This window comes from Ornithodoros turicata, chromosome 10, assembly GCF_037126465.1.
Source record: "Ornithodoros turicata isolate Travis chromosome 10, ASM3712646v1, whole genome shotgun sequence".
Taxonomy (NCBI): domain Eukaryota; kingdom Metazoa; phylum Arthropoda; class Arachnida; order Ixodida; family Argasidae; genus Ornithodoros; species Ornithodoros turicata.
The window spans coordinates 30228351-30248593 of NC_088210.1; the positions used below are offsets into that span (position 1 = coordinate 30228351).

Sequence of the window (20243 nt, forward strand, 5' to 3'; positions counted from 1 at the left end):
AACTCGGCCAACGGTGACTCGGACATTGAATAATCGAGTATTTCTGTTCAAGGACTTAAGTCAGGTTGAAGAGGGCAAGATTCATGCCAGCGTACAGCGGCAGACATTTATCTTTGGCTCCAAATGCACTTGCTTATCAAGGGTTTCTTCAAGTTTTAGAACGTTGTAAGAAGCATTCGTGCCGCCTTGTGCACTGAACGTCTACTGTCTAGGGAAAGAAGCGAGTCACGCTTACGTACACCAAACAAGCACAACATGCACACGCCAAAAGATACAGCAATTTAAATGCTAATTATTATTTTGTTCACCTTTGTGTTACCCGAGGTTGACGCGTGCTGTATTAGTTACATTAAAAAAGGCTACTCCGCATACACCTAAATAACATTTAGGGCATTTATTGCATACATAGTGTTAATTTGGACGTGCGATATGAGATTCGAACATGTTATGTTCTACACCAAGAAATCGTCCATCTTGTCGCGTTGCCGCGCTCACAGTCGAGGACCTTCACGTACGAAGACGAGGCAGATGATACTCGTCAGTAGCTGACGTGATACGCTAGGTAAACGAGATGACGATGCAGATTTTAGCGGCTGAGTAATAGACGACGTATTTCCTGGAGCATCACCACGCGTGACACTGGTGGTGCTCTCAGTCTTTCGGGTCTTAAAATCTTGCTTGCACAAGGCCGCAAAATAGTTGACCGCCACAGGCGCCCCAAGGTTAAACATCGAAGATAACGTTCTGAAGTCTGTCCAGATGTCCATTTTCGATATGGCATCCGATACGTGGATGACGTTCAGGACTTCTCTCTGCCGATAAAGCAGGAAAAGGTATCGGTGGCGCGTATCGGTGACAGGACCCACGTACGGGGTGATTACATCACCTTCCGTCACGTTCCCGTTCGCAATATTGATCACCAACCAGTGCCTCCAAAACTTTGCATCAATATCGGACAATATCAGAGTGTAATACTGCCCAGGCGTTGACGTGAACCGTACAATGGGTGCCTTCCCCAGGTCCAACGCTGCGAACAACGTCCCCATCCTTACGTCTCTACCTCCAGGATACTCTACTTCGACGGTGCCTTGCGGAGTTTCTGGCAGAAATGTCGGGACGATGTTGTCCAACATGAGGTTCGGGAGCAACAGGCTTAGATTCACTTTGCCGTTGGGAAGCGTTATTAACGTAGGAAGCGTCACTTCTGTAGTCGTGCTCTTTATCACTGTAAAGTACGTGCTCCCTAATGCATTTCCGAGGCTGTACTTCCGTGGGAACGCCGTTATGTTGACCCGTTTGTAAGACTTCTTCAGTGTTGCAGCTACCAGGTCGACGTCTAGTTCCTTGTTCTGCCGGAATACGACGAGCAGGTACGTCCTTTGCGCGTCTGGTGCAGGGGAGTGATACTTTTGAACATCATCCCCATTAGTGGCATCGCCACCTCTCATATTAACTTTCAGCCAGTGGGTGTAGTGCGATTCGACGTCCAGCATGATTAAACTGTAGCGCTCATCGATGAAGGAGTTAAATGCGACGCTGGGCTCGGTTTGTACTTGCTTCTCGTTGAGTATGGTTCGGTTGGTGATGATGATTATACCGTAAGTCACTTTGATCGAGCCTTGTGAGAACTCTTGTGGTACGATATCTGTGATGCTGTCTTTCGCAACTGGTTCCGCAGCAATGACGGTTGAAACGGCGGTTAGTACGCTGCGAAAGACCAGATTCAGGAGCAGGTCTTGACTGGTCATTCTTGCGCGGCCGTCTGTTGGTTGTGAATGTTCTTCTTCTTCTTCTTCGCCTAATCAAAACGTGGCCGTGAGCCACTAAGGGAGATTCTTCTTCTTCCTCCTCTTCCTCGTCCAGAGACCTTGATGCGCAAAGGGAGTTTGGCTCGTGATATACAAGAACACTACACTCTTAGAAATGAACTTCACCGCATAGCACGCTCCTAGACAACCATAATATCGAATGATGTTATCTGCCGTCGTTTGTTAAAAACGGGAGGCGTACGCCTTTTCTGTGACACTTATGTTGTTCATAATTGTCACAGAGTGGTGGTAGTGGTGGTGGTGATAGGGCTTGCCATTGTCGGCCTCACGTATGTGGGCAACGTCACGACTCACGCCCAGGGGGAATGTGCGTCCTGGGCCGACTTCTAAGGGAACTGTGCCGACATATGTCTGAAAGCGTCTGAGAAAAACCCAGGAAAAACCCCAGACACCACAGCCGGTACCGGGATTCGAACCCGGGTACAGAAAAGGCGTACGCCTCCCGTTTTCAACAAATCAGGGGTGTGAGCGATCTCACTCGGGACGATGGTTGGCTAGGAGCGTGCTATGAGGTGAAGTTCATTTTTAAGAGTGTAGGGTTCTAAATTTAGTTTAGGAGATTCTCCTTCATCCTCTTCGTCCAGTCGAAATTCGTTCTTGGTTCAATGATGATGATTCCTCTTCTTCTTGAATTCTTTCTCCTCGGCCATTCCGCCATGATGTCCGTTGTTGACCTCACAGTTGTGGGCAACGTCACGACTAACGCTCTTGGAAATGTGCGTCCTGGGCCCGACTTGTAAGGAAACTGTGCCGACATATGACTGAAACCGTCTGAGGAAAACCGATGAAAAACCCCAGACAACACAGCCGGCAGCGCGATGCGCACCTGGGTACCTCCCAGTCTCGCTCTCCTTGTGAGCCAATTACAACCATCGGTTGCGCGCCGGCCCTAGCTATAGACACGAGACGCTACATGCTACACTTTAGTGGCTACATGGTATTGGTTGTAGCTAGGCTAGTGGCTACATGCCGCATGTGTCGCAGTCAGTCGCAGAGGAAGCCGTTTGTAGCCACAGGGTCAAACGAATAGCACTCTGACGTCTACTGGGTCTATCCCCGATAACTCTCTTAAGGAGGAAAAAAAATTAGTCCGTGAGCTCTCCAAATATTACTGCACCAGAGATAGGACGGTTGGCGCTGGACACGCTCGCTCCTCCGCCAGATAACGTAATCCATCATACTCGTTCCGCTTCCGTATTAGCTGTCAAGACTGGCCACATGACACTACGCTGCGCGGTGGCGCTACAGTATTTCTTCTGGCGCGCTATTGCGCCTCCTTATGTCCAACTGCGTATGTAGTTGACGGACTAGATTTCTAGAAGTTGAACATGACTACAGTATACTAATAGCCCTGGCCAAGTACCTCTTTGTGAATCACGGCCTGTTCCGTCCACACCAGCTCGCATGCATCCTCCCTGCAGCGCTTAACCTGAGCACCCTCCTCAAGCAGAGTGACCTGCAATGTGATGCCTTTCTTCTAATCGAAAGTCGCTTCACGCCACGCTATCGTGCCCACCAACCTCGGTCAACTCCATCACGCCGTTCCAAGTGCCGCCATGAAGATAAACACGGAGAAATTACCAAGAATTAACCGGGTGTTTATTAAAAATCCACCCGACACCTCCCTACTCGGCTCTCATACACCGTCCACATGACACCGGCGATCACCCTAGGGCCTTTCGCAGAGAAAATAATTGGCCGCGTGCAAAGTCTTGATCCCGGCGTCGTCCAAGAAACGCTTTAACTTCCAACTACTTCTCTTGAACACGGGTTGGAGTGCATTGTCGTTGATGAGATCACTTCCTTGACGATACACCAAGAACACGTAACGGTGCTTTCCCGAACCTCTGGGCGGAGACGGTCCTTCGTACGTGGCCAGTGTGATCCCGGAGTGGATGGAACTTGACCCCTTGATGTTGACCACCAGCCAGTGCAGCCAGTGGCGCATCGATGGCTTTCTCGGATATGGCGCGTCGGGGTCCAGCATGATGATCGTGTAATATTCATTCCACACGGCGTCGAAGAAGATGTTCGGCTCCAGGTAAGCGTCCTTAACCGAGAGAACGTTTCCGAACTTGATTTCTTCCTTTGGGTAGACTACGACCACAGCTTTCGAGGGCACGCTAGGTATGACGTCAGGGACGATCTTCGAGGTTTTCAGGTGTGTGAGGTTCTTTTCGAGGTGCTCGCTTACCGAAGCGTCGCTGAAAGGAACGAATAGCGGTAGCAGAAAGAGGGCTAGAAAGGCCGCCATGATATCGAGGCTGGAAGCGAAGACGAACGGCTCGTTACGTCTGGAACAGCTGGCGGACGGACACGCCTTCTGCGCGCGCAGGTGTGTTCGTTCTTTTCCTTCATCTGCGTTCTCGTCGTTTTGCCATCCAGACCCGGACTCAGGTATAAAGGAGAGAAGCGTGACGTGTCGTGATCGTTCGTATTTTAGCTTTTTGTGCCTTTTAAGCGTGTACCTCGTGGTAATTTGGCAAAGCATGCTATATGCTAACACCATGTAGTGCACGTTTTATTTGACCATATATGTATATCAGAATGCCGTTAACGGCGTTCCTATTTAATATTGACGCGAACTGAACGCGAAATATTGTATTGTAAAAAATTGACTTCAACAAATTGATCAAACTGCTAAAGAACAAGCGGGCTGGTGACTAGGACGCTTCTTCTTCTTCTCCTTCTTGGTAGCACGGGTCAGTAGGTGGGCGAAAGTGAGGATGAGAGATGAGAACCATCAGAGGATGAGAGAGGTGAGCTTCTTCTTTTTCTTTCCTCCGTCTCTGGCAGTCATCCTATTTCCCGTTCTTCCTTTCAAAAGATGGCCGTAAGCCTCTTCTTCTTTTTCTTGTGTTTCAGGCATGCTAGCGTACTAGTTCCTCCTTCTTCTTTTTCCATCTTTTTCATTCTCTTCTTCATTTCTTTACTTTTCCTTCTTTCCTCACAACTGTTACGGACGGACCTAAACGACTGTCAACGTTGATAGGCGCCATACAGCTATGGCTTTAATATGGTGCTTTTATGTAATTACAGAAAACATGTTATTCAATGGCGCCACTCGTGGCGCAGTAACATTCCCTGCATAGCTAAACATATTTCTAATTTTACGAAAAGAACACTATGTAGTTAAAATGAGGTGTTTCTCTGACGGTACGCTGGTGATAAGCTTCAGTTGCTGATAGCGTATCACTCAAAGAGACGCAGGCACCTAGCAGCCGTTCCAAGCCAAGATGATTACGAATACCATACACGTATCACTTTCTCTTTAGCACACTATTAGACTTATAACTTATGATGAAATCTAGGCAGAAGCTTCTCGAGAACCCCTTGATACTACCGCAGGCCTGGTACTTATTGCGATTCAACAGCGTTCGCACTTCTGCTATCAGTACACTGTTCTGTCCGGAGCTGTCTATAGAGAGAGATCGGCCATTAGGAGGAGCCTAATGCTGAAGCGCGTCATGCGACGCCACAGCTGAACGACCTCCCTCGATGCGCTCTATTGTTATCCAGTCGTCAACCGCTCGCCGACGTCATGTTGATGCAAAGCGTTGTTCACGATACAAGGGGGTAGACACGTGCGCATTGCGTCCATCGAGAACCCTTCGTCCTTGAATCCTTTCAGTTTGGTAACAAAGTCCCCCTTACCACAGGCGCCTGTGGGTCATAAGCCAGCGATTGTGGTACATTGCATTGAACGCGACAAAAGCACCTGTCGACTAGCCGGTGAACTGCATCAAAGTGGCGCAGATCTGCTCGCTGAGAAGTAGATTTCGTTTGGATTCAGGCTGTTTGGGCGGTGCAACGGCGACTTCGACGTCAAAACAGGCTCCTCCCGTGAAGCGACAAAAGATCAAAAGATGACCAAACTCTCTCTCTATATATATATATACGGCTCTGGTTCTGTCTAAACCGGAGCGCCACCTTGCCTATGGAAAGCATGTTTGAGAGAAGTCAACGAAGTGTGACCAAAGAATTCCATTGGTACCATGCCGGACCCAAGTCTTCTCAGTCTACTCCCCAACATCAAGTCTCACGGCCTGGTGCCGGACGTCATTTCTCAGGTACCCAGGAATGCGGTCGTCGTCACCTACCATGACGGCGACGTCCGCATGGGGAATACCCTGAGGCCAAGTCAGGCTGCTCACGAACCCACCAGCGTCATCTTCAGAGCAGAAGCCGGATCGTTCTACACGCTGGTGATGGTGGACCCGGACGCGCCTAGTCGTCAGAACCCAAAGATGCGACACTGGCTTCACTGGCTGGTCGTCAACATTCCTTCCAGCTGCGACCTCAGGGCAGGCACTCCCGTCACAGAGTACGCTGGACCAACTCCTCCTAGGGGCAGCGGTCCCCACCGCTATGTCTTTCTCGTCTTTGCGCAAGGACGCCGCAGGATTAACGAAGACTCGGTGGATGTCCCCGAGGGACGAGGCAAGTTCAACCTGAGAGAGTTCCTCGTAAACCTGGAGCTTGGACAAGCTTACGCGGCCAATTTCTTTCTAGCTGAGAACAAGTGATCGTGTCTACTGGTTCTCCCATTTGTAGTGGAATGCTGGGTAAATAAAGTCCCTTTTACGAAGGCACTTCCAGCAAGGTTTAGCGTCGTAGTAGTGTCGTATATGGGGATGTGAGCCTGACGGTGGCCATGCCAAGCATTCCCTATGTGTCATTGCAAGGATGGATCCGGTCGAAACACAGCCGAAAACATGTTTCGATTATGGTTCTAAAAATGCAGGTGATCCTTGGACGGCTTTTAATGTGGGTGGCATCTAGTTGTTACATCAGTGTCTTTGGACAACGTGAGTTGTAGGATTGCACCAATACTGTACATATACAGGGCCTGAAGGATTTACCAATGCATTTAGTCCACCAAGAGACTAAAATTACTTTTTTCTTAGAGTGTAAATAGGGGGCCTCAAGCATACCGCAATACATTTAGTCCACAAAAGGACTAAAGTGGCTCCTTTTTCACTTATAGTATACATGACCTGAAGGATTTAGCAATGCATTTAGTTCCCCAAGGAACTAAAATTACTCCGTTTTTCTTAGTGTAGATACAGGGCCTGAAGTCACCGACGACACCGATATCCGATATCATGATTATGCATTTTACTGTATTAAGCTACGTTAACAGTCTGATACCATGAAGAATGATCACACAATTCAAAGTCCACCAGTGGGAAGCCAGCGCTTCTCCTTTGCTCAATGATTCTCTAGAAGTAACGAAATAGTTCAAGGCAACTGGCTCGCCAAGTTCTTGCTCAGCAGCGAACTTTGACAAGGCGAAGCCGTAACGTTCGTTGAAGGGAACGATCAGCTTCTCGGCGTCGTATATCATCTTATCTTGCTTGTACGCCACGACGACGACCCGATGGAGCCCGGTGCCGTTGGTTGGCTGTGGGCCATGGTAGTACATCAATATTGTGCCCGTGTTGTAGTCGACAGGATCCGAGTCAAACGCTTTGCCAACCTTCGGAGAAATACAGCTACAGTGAACCCTCGTTATTATGACCATGGTCGTTCCCGAAAATTTTGGCCGTAATGCGGAATTGTCATATTAACGGGGGGATTTGCAAAGGTTTCACTGCATTGTTCCCCAGGGGTATGGTCCTAAAGCGCGTGTGTCAGATTATCGGGGGTCATATTAACGAGGGTTAACCCTCGTTAATATGACCCCCGATAATCTGACATACTCATTTTATGACCGTTTTTCTTGGGAACCGTTCCGCCGCCATGCAAATCCATCTCGTTAGTATGACTATCCGCTTATCCGACTATGACTGAGATTTTTGTCACAAGTAGGGTCAAACGCAGGTCTTATCTTCTCGTTATTATGACCACGTCACATGACCCGCAGGGTAGCCCCAGGGAGAGGCTACACACATACCTCAGGCAGAGGGTGACACGTGTTGAAGTAGGGCGCCAAGGTTTGGGATTACTCCTGATGTTATTGACCTCGGAATTACTCATAGCCCTTTTCCGACTGCCAAAGCAGTGTAGTGCTTAAAACAGAAGTGACCACGACACCAGGTCACACTGTGCTGCTGCTGTTGTGCACCTAATAATGGTCGGAACCAAGCGGTCTCTGAGGTCAGCGGACTGTGCGCGAACGAAGAAAGAAGAAAGCACAGCACAGCTGGTTTTAAATTAATGCATATTTTTGTTCACTTAAAAAAAAAAAAAAACATGGTTGGTGGATTCGAAAGATTCAATTCGCCGTTTTGGGTAATGGGTTTCGGATTCCTGAATCTCGAATCACGCTTAGGATTCGGGGATTCGGTTGACCCATCCCTAACAATAACTTATTGTTGACAGCAGCAGCACACTCGCAAAGAGCCCAAGCATACCTTGATATTGACCACAAGCCAGTGCAAAACGCTCCGTAACGACGGGTCACTACGGGACGGGACGTCGGGTCCCAGCATGAGTAGGGTGTAGTAACTGCCAGCAGTATGAGGAAACCTAACGTCAATTGGGCTTTCGAAGCTTTCTTCTGGAGTCACCGCTGCACCCAAGGTAACGTCCTTTTTAATGAAAGAAAATGTGAGCATGGCCTGCGGAGTCCTCTGGATCACGTCGGGAACGATGCCGTCTTGAACGACTTTCGTCATGAAAGTATTTATGTCGTCCTCAACCTCTTGGGCGAAGGAGGAGAACATGAGGACGAACAGTCTGGCAAGATGATGCACCGCCATCGCGAGAATCTTCTTCTTCTTCTTCTTCTTCCTCTTTTTCCGATCTGTATTGTGGTTAGCTGTGCCTATCGTCAAGTGAACCACGCGCTACGACTACGTTAATGAACTGCCGTTTCTTCCATGACTTCAAAACCCGAGACAAGGTAGAGGATGGCAACAGCCAAACACAACCCAAGCAGCACAATGTACTGAAAGTCGAGTGCAATAGGGGTGGACGGTATGTGTCTTATCAATGTTCTCTAGTTTCACTAGTCTATTCAATGCTTCCCACATACCCGTTCCACCTACTTTCGATTGTGCTGCTTGGGAAACACGTCTGTTATCGTCCCCTACCTTCCCAAGCAGCACAATGTACTGAAAGACGAGTGCAATAGGGGTGGACGGGTAGGTGGAAGGCCTCGAACAGACTCGTGAAGCTAAAGAACATTGATAAGACGCATACCGCCCACCCCTATTGCACTGACTTTCAGTACATTGTGCTGCCTGGTAATTCGCTCGTGTTTGGATGGAAGTCATGGATCGTCACTAACAGGTCGCTTGCTACCTACCGAAGCAGCACAACACCTTGGCTCAATATTGGACCGATATTGGCAACACTGGCCCAATATTGGTCTAATATTGGGCCAAGATGTTGTGCTGCCTGGGTAACTTTCCTTTCGTTGCCATTTCTTCTTGTTCTACCGGACGCCCTTCCAATTACAAGAAACACTTTCAGATAACTACGAAAGCGCCTCCTACACAGATCTCAAATGCAACGCTTGCCGTGCCTTCTGTCGTATCAACAGGATTCAGGCAACCTTGGACTTGACCTGCTTTGAAGTCACTGCCCTGCCTGAACACTGTCTTCGAGAAGATGGGATTATCGATTCACATTTTGACTAACGTTCCTTTAAACCTGACACGCTATCAATTTCATTCCTACCCATTGCTGCTGGATGGATAGTGGTGCCCCCTGGTGGTTAGCGCTGTTGCTCCAAGAACACCATTAATTGCGGTACTATTAGTCGTGACGTTGCCCGTCTGTTGACTGCAATCGTGATCCTTTAGTTTATTCTTTCCCAGTCTACCACGTCACTAAGCAGATAGGTAAGAACACCATCCATACATGTGTAGTGATTGTTTGCGCGGAATTGTCCAGCTCGAGCCTCCGCATTGCCATTGGCCGGGCATCTGACAGAAAATAATTGGCTCCAACCACACTCGCAAACTGACCGGTCCTGTAAAAAGCTCGCACGTCGAAGCCGTGCCTCACACTTTCCACAATGGGTTGGGTCGTATCGAGCAGTCGACTTCCTTGCGAGAATACGAGAAACACCAGACGGTGTTTCCCCAAGGACTTGTGCGGCATCGGTCCGATATAGCTGTCAACAGTGTGTCCAGCGTCGACGTCCATGGTCCACGGTATATTGACCACCATCCAGTGTCTGTACGACCGCTGGATAGGAGATCTCCGATTGGGCGTGTCAATGTCCACAAGGAGAAGCGTGTAGTGGTGTCCCATAGTGGTCTTCACGTTGACAGCCTCTGGCTTCTGGAGGGTTTCCTGCGCGTAGAGCGTGTTCCCCAGGAGGACGTCTACTCGTGCCTTGTAGTGGACTAGGACGACGTTGTTCGGGACGTCCTCTAAGATGTCGGGAATTATTTCGTCCGTGACCAACCTTTCGAGCTGACGTTCCATGCTGTCCTGTCCGAAGGTGAAGGTTAGGCACAGCGCCAACACGACGTAGAGCAGCATATTCAGAACGTATAGTTCCGAATGGAATTGATACCTTCTTCTTCTACGAATGAGATGATGGCTTGAGCGGATTCTTCGTCGTCTTCCTCATGCACGCAGTGGTGGTGATCCACGAAGGTAGATTGGCCATGGGGTATACGGAACTATGTAGATTGAATATTTCTAAATGAAAAACTATATGTAGTGATAAGCGTGTAATGATATAGGGGAGACCTACTTCTTCTTGCTGTAAGCTATGTATGTGGGCTACTGTATGGAACTATTAGAATCAACGTGTTGATGAAATCAACGCAACGATGCACACATAATTCCAGTCCAGATACATGAATATTTAGCCTTTGACGTACAACGCAGACAGCTGCTTTATCATGGAGATAGGGTGATAAAGTTGTCACGGCATTTCTGCTATTCCTCTCCAAGGGATATCTGTCGCATGGCACGAGGGCGTCTGGGGTTCAGTTATGGCCCAGTAAAACGAAAAAAAAAAAAATCGCGTTGACAAGTTTCCGTAACAGCGTTTTATCAATGCGCAACTCACGATGGCGTGATGGCCCAATTTAAGGAGCCACTAGAATTAATCCGACACAGTACCCACTTCGATTTTTACGCCACCAAATACCATATCCGTATACTCCGCTGAGCAGATCTTATTCTGGAAGCGGTTCCTAAGTGCTGCGCAGCGAAACAAAGGGAAGAGCTCTGAGGTGGAAGGTTTTTGGCCTCCCTTTAAGTTTCTTTTCTTCCACCAAAGTAGGAGAAGCGACGGAACGAAAGGAAATTGCTAATTGAAGCTCTTTAACGGCAGAGCCCGTTCGCATAATCTCTATGGAGAAGGCTAGACATTCGTTAATGGCCAACCGCACATCGAGAGGACTACTAATTAGAATGCAGAAAAAATTAAAATAAAGTGCGTAGCGCTTCATTGTTCTCTTCACGGACTGGGCGTTCCGGGGTGATCCCATTGCGATCGTTATGTATTCCTTAATGACAGACCAATGCATGATTACTCGCTAATTCGATATATACATGACTGACTACGGCAAAGCACCTTTTCAATCTATGCTGTACTTCAGGAAGGTCTCCTTCGAAGTGATAAACTCGGTCACTATAACTGCTGTACAAATTAACAGTTTGCGTCATGTGGCTCAGGGTACCTGCGGTTGTCTATGAAGTAGCTTCGTGAGGTTACTATAAATTTATTTACCGTAATTGATAAAGGTAAAGAGTGCGGCTTTAGATGTAAGCTTGCAAGCTCCACTGACGGGGATACATTTCAAGCTGTAACAAAAAAAAAGTGTGCAGGGAGTACAGATTCGTTTTCCTTGTGTAGTTTCCCTTTCTTCTTTTCTAAATAATGCGTCCCGGAGTAGCCAGTCCCGAGTGGCTCGGGACTAACATCTCCATTTTTTTTTCTTTTACAAATCAAACCAAACCAGCTCCCGTGGCATAGTGGTTAGGATGATCGCTTTCCACGGCGAGACTGGGAGGTGACACGGGTTCGAACCCTGTCACCGGCTGTGCTGTCTCAGGTTTTCCCTGGGTTTTCCGAAGACTTTCCAGACAAATGTCCGCATTGTTCCCCCTGAAGTCGGCCCAGGAAACATACTAACCCCCCTGTCCCGCACTCCTCCTTGCTGTCCTCTCTCCATCTGTACACGTCTGTGCGCTGCTCATAGCCACGGTTGTTTTGCGGCGCTAACACCGAATTATAAAAAAAAATCAAATCATTCGTTTTCGTCAACGTTTTCCTTGTTTTGTATATGCACAAATTAAATAACTATGTTTACCTAGCGGTCGCGCATTGCTATACCTTTGACTGTTCTATACAACAGCAATAACACTGTTACTTCCCTTATTTCCATGCAGCTGTAGTAAAAATAACTTTTACTCTAGGTCTACCTTGTTTCGACTGAAGGATACGATAACGCGCAAGCACGGACGGTTAATACAACCTGCATTAATGCCAGGGTGCCACTAAAAAAAAAAAGGAGGGCATAGACAGCTGCCAAACTTTCCCGTGCTACAACAATGTTTCTACTATTCCCACAGCGGAAACGACGACGACAGCTTGCGGTTCAGGAAGCCCTTATGACATTCGTTGACATATTTCCGACCTTGGAGGGCGATATGAATAGTTCGCAGAGTGGTTGTCGTCATGACAACCGTTTCTGATACGTGCTCACATCCGCGTATCCGCCAATTTTCGCTGCAGCGATTAAGTTGTGAGGCGGAAGCCGATCTCGCGACGCGTTGCGCTTGTGACAGGGCACTTCCTGCGCCCCTGAAGTGCACTGTGATCGGTTATGATGAGGCGCAGGATCTTTAGGAAAATGTCTGTCGTTTTTTCTCTCTCTCTCTCTCTCTTTCACTCGGCGTGCTGCCGTGCGGCGTGCTTCGTTGAACGGCAGGCACGCTGCAGACAACGACGACGATGATGATGATGATGATAATAATAATTTATTTTTATAAAGTACCCATAAACAACCCGAAGGTCTGGGAAATGGTGCACCAAACATGAATGAACGATGAGAGCATACCTGGGTAAATTACTCCTAAAATGTAATTAAATTACATTACCCATTACTCCAGCTAGAATTTAATTAAACTACATTACTCATTACTGCAATTGAAATGTAATAAAATTACATTACTAATGGCATTACGAAGTCATTACTGCGAGCCTAATCGTAACTGCGTTGAGAAATGCGCTGGAAATTCATTGTGGGGGTTGAAATTCTTTTAACCCACCAGTTCTGCCAAGTGCCAACACAGAACACAGGCTCGATCCTTTTGTATAAAGTAATGAGTAATGTCATTAAAATTACGGACAAAATGTAATGAAATTACATTACAAATTACATAATATCAAAAGTAATGCATTACATTACAAACTACTCATTACTCATGTTCGGGTGGCAAAGGTCACGTGATCCAGCTCGAGCGCCAACCTAGCAATTTCCGAGCGCTAGGCCGTGTTGCCATGAAATGTCCACCCGAATTCGCCATTAGTATGTCGAGTGCTCCTTCTGAAGCGTCGAAAACACGTGTTCTTTCTTTTTCTTTTTTCGTTAAAGATCCCGCGCCAGCAGACGAGACATGATCACTGCAACGTGGATCACCATGTTGCAAATCTTGCTGTACTATTATGGTGCAGTGCGTTTTGTGAAAGACAGTTAAACAATAAAGGACTCACCCCGACGATTCCATTTGAGAAGAATCCGGAACCGGCTGTCCAGTTATCGGCGTCCATCTTGAAGAATCCCGTCAACAGCAGCGCCACCAGCACAAAGATGTTGACGATAGCGGAGGTATTTAAGAATAGAACGAAGGCCTAAAAGAAACAGCAAAAGAGACAGAATGAACAGCAAAAAGAAAATTCTACCGTTATCGTTCGCGTAATGTGATTATAAATTCCATATCGACAGCTCCGCAGGCAGACGTGCAACAAATATTCCGAATAAGAAGAGAGCGGGTACGTTCATTTACCAGAAGTATCCGCTTATAACGCGGATAACTGATTAACTAGTTAATTGGTAACGATATCGAGTGATTTAGATACTTCGCTATTACAATTATTTAATATAGGAAACGAGAAGCCTCTTCTCGTAGACTTGAACAGTGATTTCTCTCTGTTCATATCCCATCGCATTGTGCAGTTTGGTCTTCGTCACCGTCCAACCTATTGCACTTTCACTTGTCAACTTTTCATACCTACTACCATTGAAACAAACGAGACAAACGTACTCGTGGGGACACGGTTGTCTAAAATCTCCAGCCCGTGGCCGAGCAGTCCCCTATCGGCGACGTCGCGCACGAAGGAACTATACCATTACAGTCTCCGAGGTAAGGCCACGCAGCGCCACCTGTCGGGAGAGAGTACCATCGCATTCTTAGCGTCGTCTGCTACGGAGAGCAGTTCAGCGCGGCCTCCCCTCGGGGAGGGTATTGGTATAGTTCCTTCGTGCGCGACATCGCCGATAGGGGATCGCTCCGCGCTCCGCCACGGGCCACGGGCTGGAGATTTTAGACAACCGTGTCCCGAGCAGTACGTACCTTAGGCTTCGCGATAAGCACGGCGCAAATAATCAGGGGAGTGACAGCTGCCACGAGATCGGGGCATGGGTCGAACCCGGGCACTTGGTAGTTGGATAAAGAATCTTGAAACAAAAGTCGATCTGGAGGACTCAGAGGTGACCCCTTGCGGTAGGCATGAAGGGCGTTGTAATATAAGGCCGCCAAATAGCGACTGCACGCCTTGGCGGAGAGGCAGGTGGCGAGTCCGTACTCCAGCACCATCGCCCAGCCCACAAGAAAGGCAATGAGCTCGCCAGCCGTCGCATAGGCGTACATGTACGCTGATCCTCCGCTTGGAAACCGAGTGGAAAGTTCGGAGTAGCACAGGCCTGGAACGATAAAGCGCAAAAGAGACCGTTTCAGTAACGTGTTGTTTTACTGCCACACTCTAACAAAAAAAAAAGCAACTTTAGCCTTTTTAAGGATTACATGCATGACCACAGCCATTAGTACCTTTCCGTATTAAATGCTCCGAAATGTATGCGAAGTTTAGAAATTATCTGCTGTGGCGGGGGCTTTCAAAATTCACAGGGTGAGTCAATGCTACCGTGAACAACTTCGAACAAGAAAATCAGATCGGACATATCTCTCCTACGGTCAAAGGGATGTAACCCCAAACAAACCGGGTATTTATTATTATTATTATTGTTGTCCAGAAAAAGTTTCTACGCATTGTACATAGCGTGTTTTTGAGAAAGAGCCATGAATTTAGAATGCATGTCTACGGGGAGATAATGTCATTTCTTAACCTCGAACCACTCTCAACGCGACGCCGTTTTCACGATATTATGCTCTGCTATAAGATCTTACACAGTTTTCTCGATACACCATCTTTATTACATCAGCTTCATATCGTCGTACCTGTGAATGTAACCAGACACACGAATACATTGTACCTATCCCACCATATGTCGGCAAATCCGATCGCACGAATTCAACAAATGACAGACGCAGTGCATCCCTCTCTTGATATCTTTACTCCCATACAAACGTTTTCAAAACTCTCCTCTGGTGTTCACTGAGTGACTTGTGAAGTTGTACAGTCAAACTCCTTTACAACGAAACTCAGGGGACAGCAAAAAAAAAAAAAAAAAAAGTGCAGTAAAGGTATTTTCGTTAAAAAGGATATCCATTATTAGACCTATAGGGCTCCAGCGGGACCGCAAAAAAATTTGCTGTAGTGGTATTATCGTTAAAAAGGTGTTCGCTATAAAGGAGTTTGACTGTAGTTTTTTTTTACTTCCATTTTAGTGCCATGTACTGTATATCTGTATGTTTGTACGGTATTGTATCAATGTGAATATTTTCCTGTTATGTTCTTGTTCCTGAATATGTCCTGAATATGTTATGTTCCGCTTAATCTGTATATGTATATATATATATATATTTGTGTGTGTGTGTGTGTATTTGTAAGTACTTTATTATCTACGTGTGCCAATACCAAGGCTTTGGCTGTTCTTTTGCACGCTAATAAAGAGTATTATTATTATTATTATTATTATTATTATTATGCATTACTTAAGGCGAAATAAAATGCCGTATAGCATGATTGTTCATTAAAAGTTGCCACTGCAACACTGGAGCACCATCGTATATGAAAATTGTTAATTGCATGAAAAGTTTTGGCAGGAATGAATGTCAGATGCTGACCAGCCCATATGCGTTGAAATGCAAGAAATGCACAGAAAGTAGTCAGCATTGATTGTCTCTTTACCCCACTATAGTCATATTCTGAACGCTTCGAAACCGTAACAGAATATTGGAATCTGTATCTACGAGCAGTACACGGGTTGTTACAGAATGTCGCAAACAGTTCGCACGGGAAACTTTCTTTGCACGTAATGAGAACCAACCAAGTCGTGACTGCCACACAGACAGACAGACAAACATAAACGCAAAGTCTCCAGCGCTTACGACATCGAAAGGCTGAAATATGTCTAGCTTTTTCGACGACCGCCATATTTCGACTTTCTTCGCGACAGCTCACAGACGAAACACACAGAATCTGAAGTGTCCCCAAACAAATCACCGACACATATATGTAGCATTAATGCTCGTGAATTGGTGTAATTTCGTAAAACAGATACATTTTTTAAAAAAGTTTATGTCATGTTCCGTTTATGTTTCGTCCTTTCGTCATCGTCTTTTCGCTCGCGCTGTTCGCTTCGGAACGCACCCATTCGCGAACAATCAAAGAAGAAGAAGAAATAAAATGAAAACTGTCGGGTCCCCAAATGAAAGCACGACAATTACATTACTGCCTTGCGAAAGCCTAATCGGAGCTCCAATTCTCGTGAGAGATTCCTTAACGGCACCCAAATAACGATAACCACGACGCGGAGAATATTATCGCGCTTGTTTACTACGGCGACTTGACGTTATAGGCGCGAGGCTTATCAGCGACACCAAAAAGCGAAAGGGGCGAGAAAACCCAGTTTCGCATGTTTGCAATAGACGGAGCGAGCTGGCAATAAATGAAACCGGTATTTAACTGTTCAAAGATTTATCTTTCGTCGAAACGGACGACGGTGCTGTTCTCGTGCCCGGAGTCGCGGTCCATTCGCGTTTACAAAGACAAAAAATAATAATGATATATAAAAAAGAAAAGAAACGGCAGGATCGAGCCAAAGGCGTTAGGGAAAAGAGATATGGCAGAGTTCATTTAATTTGATAGCGAAAAAAAAAAAGTTCGATGAGACGGCCGCTACGCGTATCAGAGTCATTTGTTTCGCGCAAAGTTCTTTTCCAGAACGTTTTCTTATATCCGTAACGTGGAACAAATTTGTATCTAGAGAGCGAGGGATATAAATACCAGAAAGTACAGGCAATGAGAATAGAAGGAAAGGGAAAAACGGAGAGGTACGACTCATCAATTAAAATAAAGACGGTAGCCTGTCGTTTCCGAACATGAACAGTCCCATTTATCATCGAGGGGAGATGGTCAGGATACTTTCGTATTCCGAAGCATGTGCGTGCACCTCTTACTTTTTTTCCCCCCCTCTTCTGTTTCCACTTGAAGAAGATAATAAGTTGGAAGGCAGAGACATGAAAAGTGAGACGAGGTGGGAGTTGGTAATGACCTAAATTATGGGTAGGGTAGAGGTCTTCGTAAGGGATTAGAGGACGGTACTAGGAGGAAGGTTACTGAGTGTCGAAATGGTAGGGGATGTGTAGAAGTAAAACGTGATTACGCGGTGGGGAAACGTTCTCTTAGTATCACAGAGGTCCTTTCTTTCAACCATGCAGGGGGCTGCAATGTGAAGCTTCGTTTAGCAAGAATCTGTGGCCGTGTCTGTGAAACGGCTGATTCGGATATCGTTCAGTTTCAATAAACGAAAGGACAGCCATATAAAAGCCATTGATTCACTGCTAATAATTATGATGTAAGGAAAATGTTATGGTATACAGTGAACCCTCGTTATTATGACCATGGTCGTTCCCGAAAATTTTGGTCATAACGCGGAATTGTCATATTAACGGGGGGATTTGCAGGTGTTTCACAGCATTGTTCCCCAGGAGTATGGTCGTAAAGCGCGTATGTCAGATTATCGGGGGTCATATTAACGAGGGTTCACTGTAATCTGGTATAGTAATGGTGCATGATGTCCGCGGACTCTGGCCAGATGTGTCCTTCCTTCGAACGCATAGTTCTTTCTCTCTCTCTTTCTTTCTTTTTTTTTTGCGAATGCCACACACCGTTTATTTAAATTCTTTATCTGTTCAGTGCGAAGGCTATACAATTCTGCATAATGACATAATCTAACGTGAGAGTGATAAATTGCAAAAGTAGCGTACGCTGATATCCAGAAATGGCTTTATCCTACACAATTAATCTGCTTCCCTGTATTTATCAGTAATTACTTATCACTCCGAATATCATACCCGAAACATCATCACACAGCATTAGACAGGAAGACCGGTTGGCCCGAAGGCGTATCAAAGTTGTACCGCGCGTGCTTCTTATTTACAGCGCATAGAACAACGCAGGTTCACACCCAAACTAACGCTTCCCCAACGGAGCTGCCTGGGCGGGGAGCCTGGGGAAATAATTGTGCACTCTCATGATTAAAGGAGACAGTTACGACTAAACGACAGCGTGGATGTGTGTTTGCAATAATGAGATAGAAGAAATGCATTTTTGATAGCAGTAAATGGATGGAGCGACGTGTCAACGCTCAGAGAAAATGGCATAACACATTTGTGAACCCACGCAGACAGAGACGCACGATGTACCCCGTTTATTCTTGTATCATACGCATCTATGCATGACAACAAGCATCAAAACATGAATTGTATTCATGCGCAGTGTGTACACCAGGCATCGTAAAACTAATCGCCGCTGTCCCCCACACTAAAAAAAAAAAAGGGGGTAATTTTACTCCTTTGGGGACTAAATGCATTGCAACAAAAATACTCCCTTTAGGGAGTAAATCCACGGGAGTAAATGCATGTTACAAAGTGTGGAACTGCATTTCACGCTCTGTTGTAAGAGTCCCAGGTACGTAATTCGTGTGCATGCATGAAAATACTTTGAATCAAGCCGTCAACCGTGATATATCGAGTGACATAAAATCTTGCGACATACATATAGGGCACTATTTGCGAAGAAAAAAGCGCTAATCGTTTCTTACTCTGTGTGGGTGGAAAATTGCTAGGTTAGCTAAGTTATATAGACTTATTCCATCAAATTGACCAAGAGCACATATTTGCGCAGACTGTTGCATTCGGAGGAGCACTTGCGAAGTCCAGTGACTATTTGCAGTCTTGAGGAGTAAATGTCGGCGTTAGGGGACTAAAATGGGGAGTAATTGCAGTCTAGGGGACTAGAAGCGGCAATTACTCTCTATTTTACTCCTTTTGTTTTTCTTAGAGTGAACATGCATTGTGTGTATGGCGCATATTTGAAGCTTTTTCTCCGTAACCAGGGGGTCAGATTTTAATGCGAGTGCTCTTACTCGAAAGGAGACGACAAGATCTGTAACATGTGTGAGCTGTACTCTGACACGCCAAGACATAAACACGGCAAGTGCGTGTGTTTGCCCTCATTGACACGTTGGTCATAACTTGCAAGGGGATACCACGGGCCAGGGTACGCTTCCCCGACAGGGTGATCTGTACGTGCCTAAAGCAACATATTGTAACTCACGTAAACCAATGCTCCGATTTCGTTTACTGTACATAGTGTGAAATAAAGGAGTCTGTTCTCGAAGCTCGAAGTGTGAAGACGTGTTATCTCGACTCTGCGTCCCTCGGTCAGAGCGGGCCCCTGGCATAAGTGCCCTACGACGATAACGAAGCTTCGTATTTCTTTTTATACGCACGAGTTACGCGTACGACGGTTGCGAAGCTTACACATGTGGTGCTCGGAATTTTGAAATTGTTCTCAGTTATTTAATGATCAAAAATTTGGAGGGTATCTACAAGAAGCCTAAGACAAATTCTAAAATACCGGTCCCTACACGCCCCACATCTTGTCGTCCTCTTTCCAACGATACCACAGGTATCAAAATTTGACCGTTGATTGCCGAGAAAAAGCATCAAATCGCGCGCCATAAAAAATGCACGTGGGGGAGGGGGGGGGGGAGAGGGAGCTTGTATTCCCTCTTAATGAACGACCGCGGTATGCCATGATCGAAAATTCCAGCTCAGGTTTCACGCAGAAACCATTAATCTTTCTTGGGCACTGTTAGTTTTTTTTTTTTTACCTCCAATACCGAAGTCTATTTTCTTTTTTAGTTTGTCTCTAATTACCCATTTTCCAGTTTGAAGGTTTCTGTTATTATTATTATTCTTTCTGCGTCGTTGAATGTACTCTGTCATATTTATAAAGTTGTACGTCTATGACAATCTAAATAATAATTAATGCGGTATCTTAAAAATTGCTCCAACGTAGCGTTGAAC

General features: G+C 46.2%; 4 protein-coding genes across 4 annotated transcripts in view; 1 reads left to right on the top strand and 3 right to left on the bottom strand.

Moving 5' to 3' along the window:
* LOC135369839 (probable cationic amino acid transporter) overlaps window positions 1-20243 on the bottom strand; it is a 152975-nt gene that overhangs the window by 20549 nt on the left and 112183 nt on the right. Inside the window, exons 3-4 of the mRNA XM_064603393.1 lie at window positions 14322-14671; window positions 13462-13599 (exon numbers count right to left, since the gene is read on the bottom strand). Of these exons, the coding sequence (XP_064459463.1) occupies window positions 13462-13599; window positions 14322-14671 (488 nt within the window). The remainder of the gene's footprint in view (window positions 1-13461; window positions 13600-14321; window positions 14672-20243) is intronic.
* Window positions 417-1906, bottom strand: LOC135369840 (uncharacterized). Its single transcript, XM_064603394.1, has one exon. The coding sequence runs from the start codon at window positions 1746-1748 to the stop codon at window positions 492-494; it is 1257 nt and encodes a 418-aa protein (XP_064459464.1). The 5' UTR covers window positions 1749-1906; the 3' UTR covers window positions 417-491.
* Window positions 5747-6421, top strand: LOC135369843 (protein D3-like). The gene has a single exon (XM_064603397.1). It carries the CDS (start codon window positions 5825-5827, stop codon window positions 6353-6355), a length of 531 nt encoding a protein of 176 aa, XP_064459467.1. The 5' UTR covers window positions 5747-5824; the 3' UTR covers window positions 6356-6421.
* Window positions 6933-8555, bottom strand: LOC135369842 (protein D3-like). The gene is made up of 2 exons (XM_064603396.1): window positions 8186-8555; window positions 6933-7308 (listed from the first exon to the last, which is right to left on the bottom strand). The coding sequence occupies exons 1-2, from the start codon at window positions 8531-8533 to the stop codon at window positions 6961-6963; spliced, it is 696 nt and encodes a 231-aa protein (XP_064459466.1). The 5' UTR covers window positions 8534-8555; the 3' UTR covers window positions 6933-6960.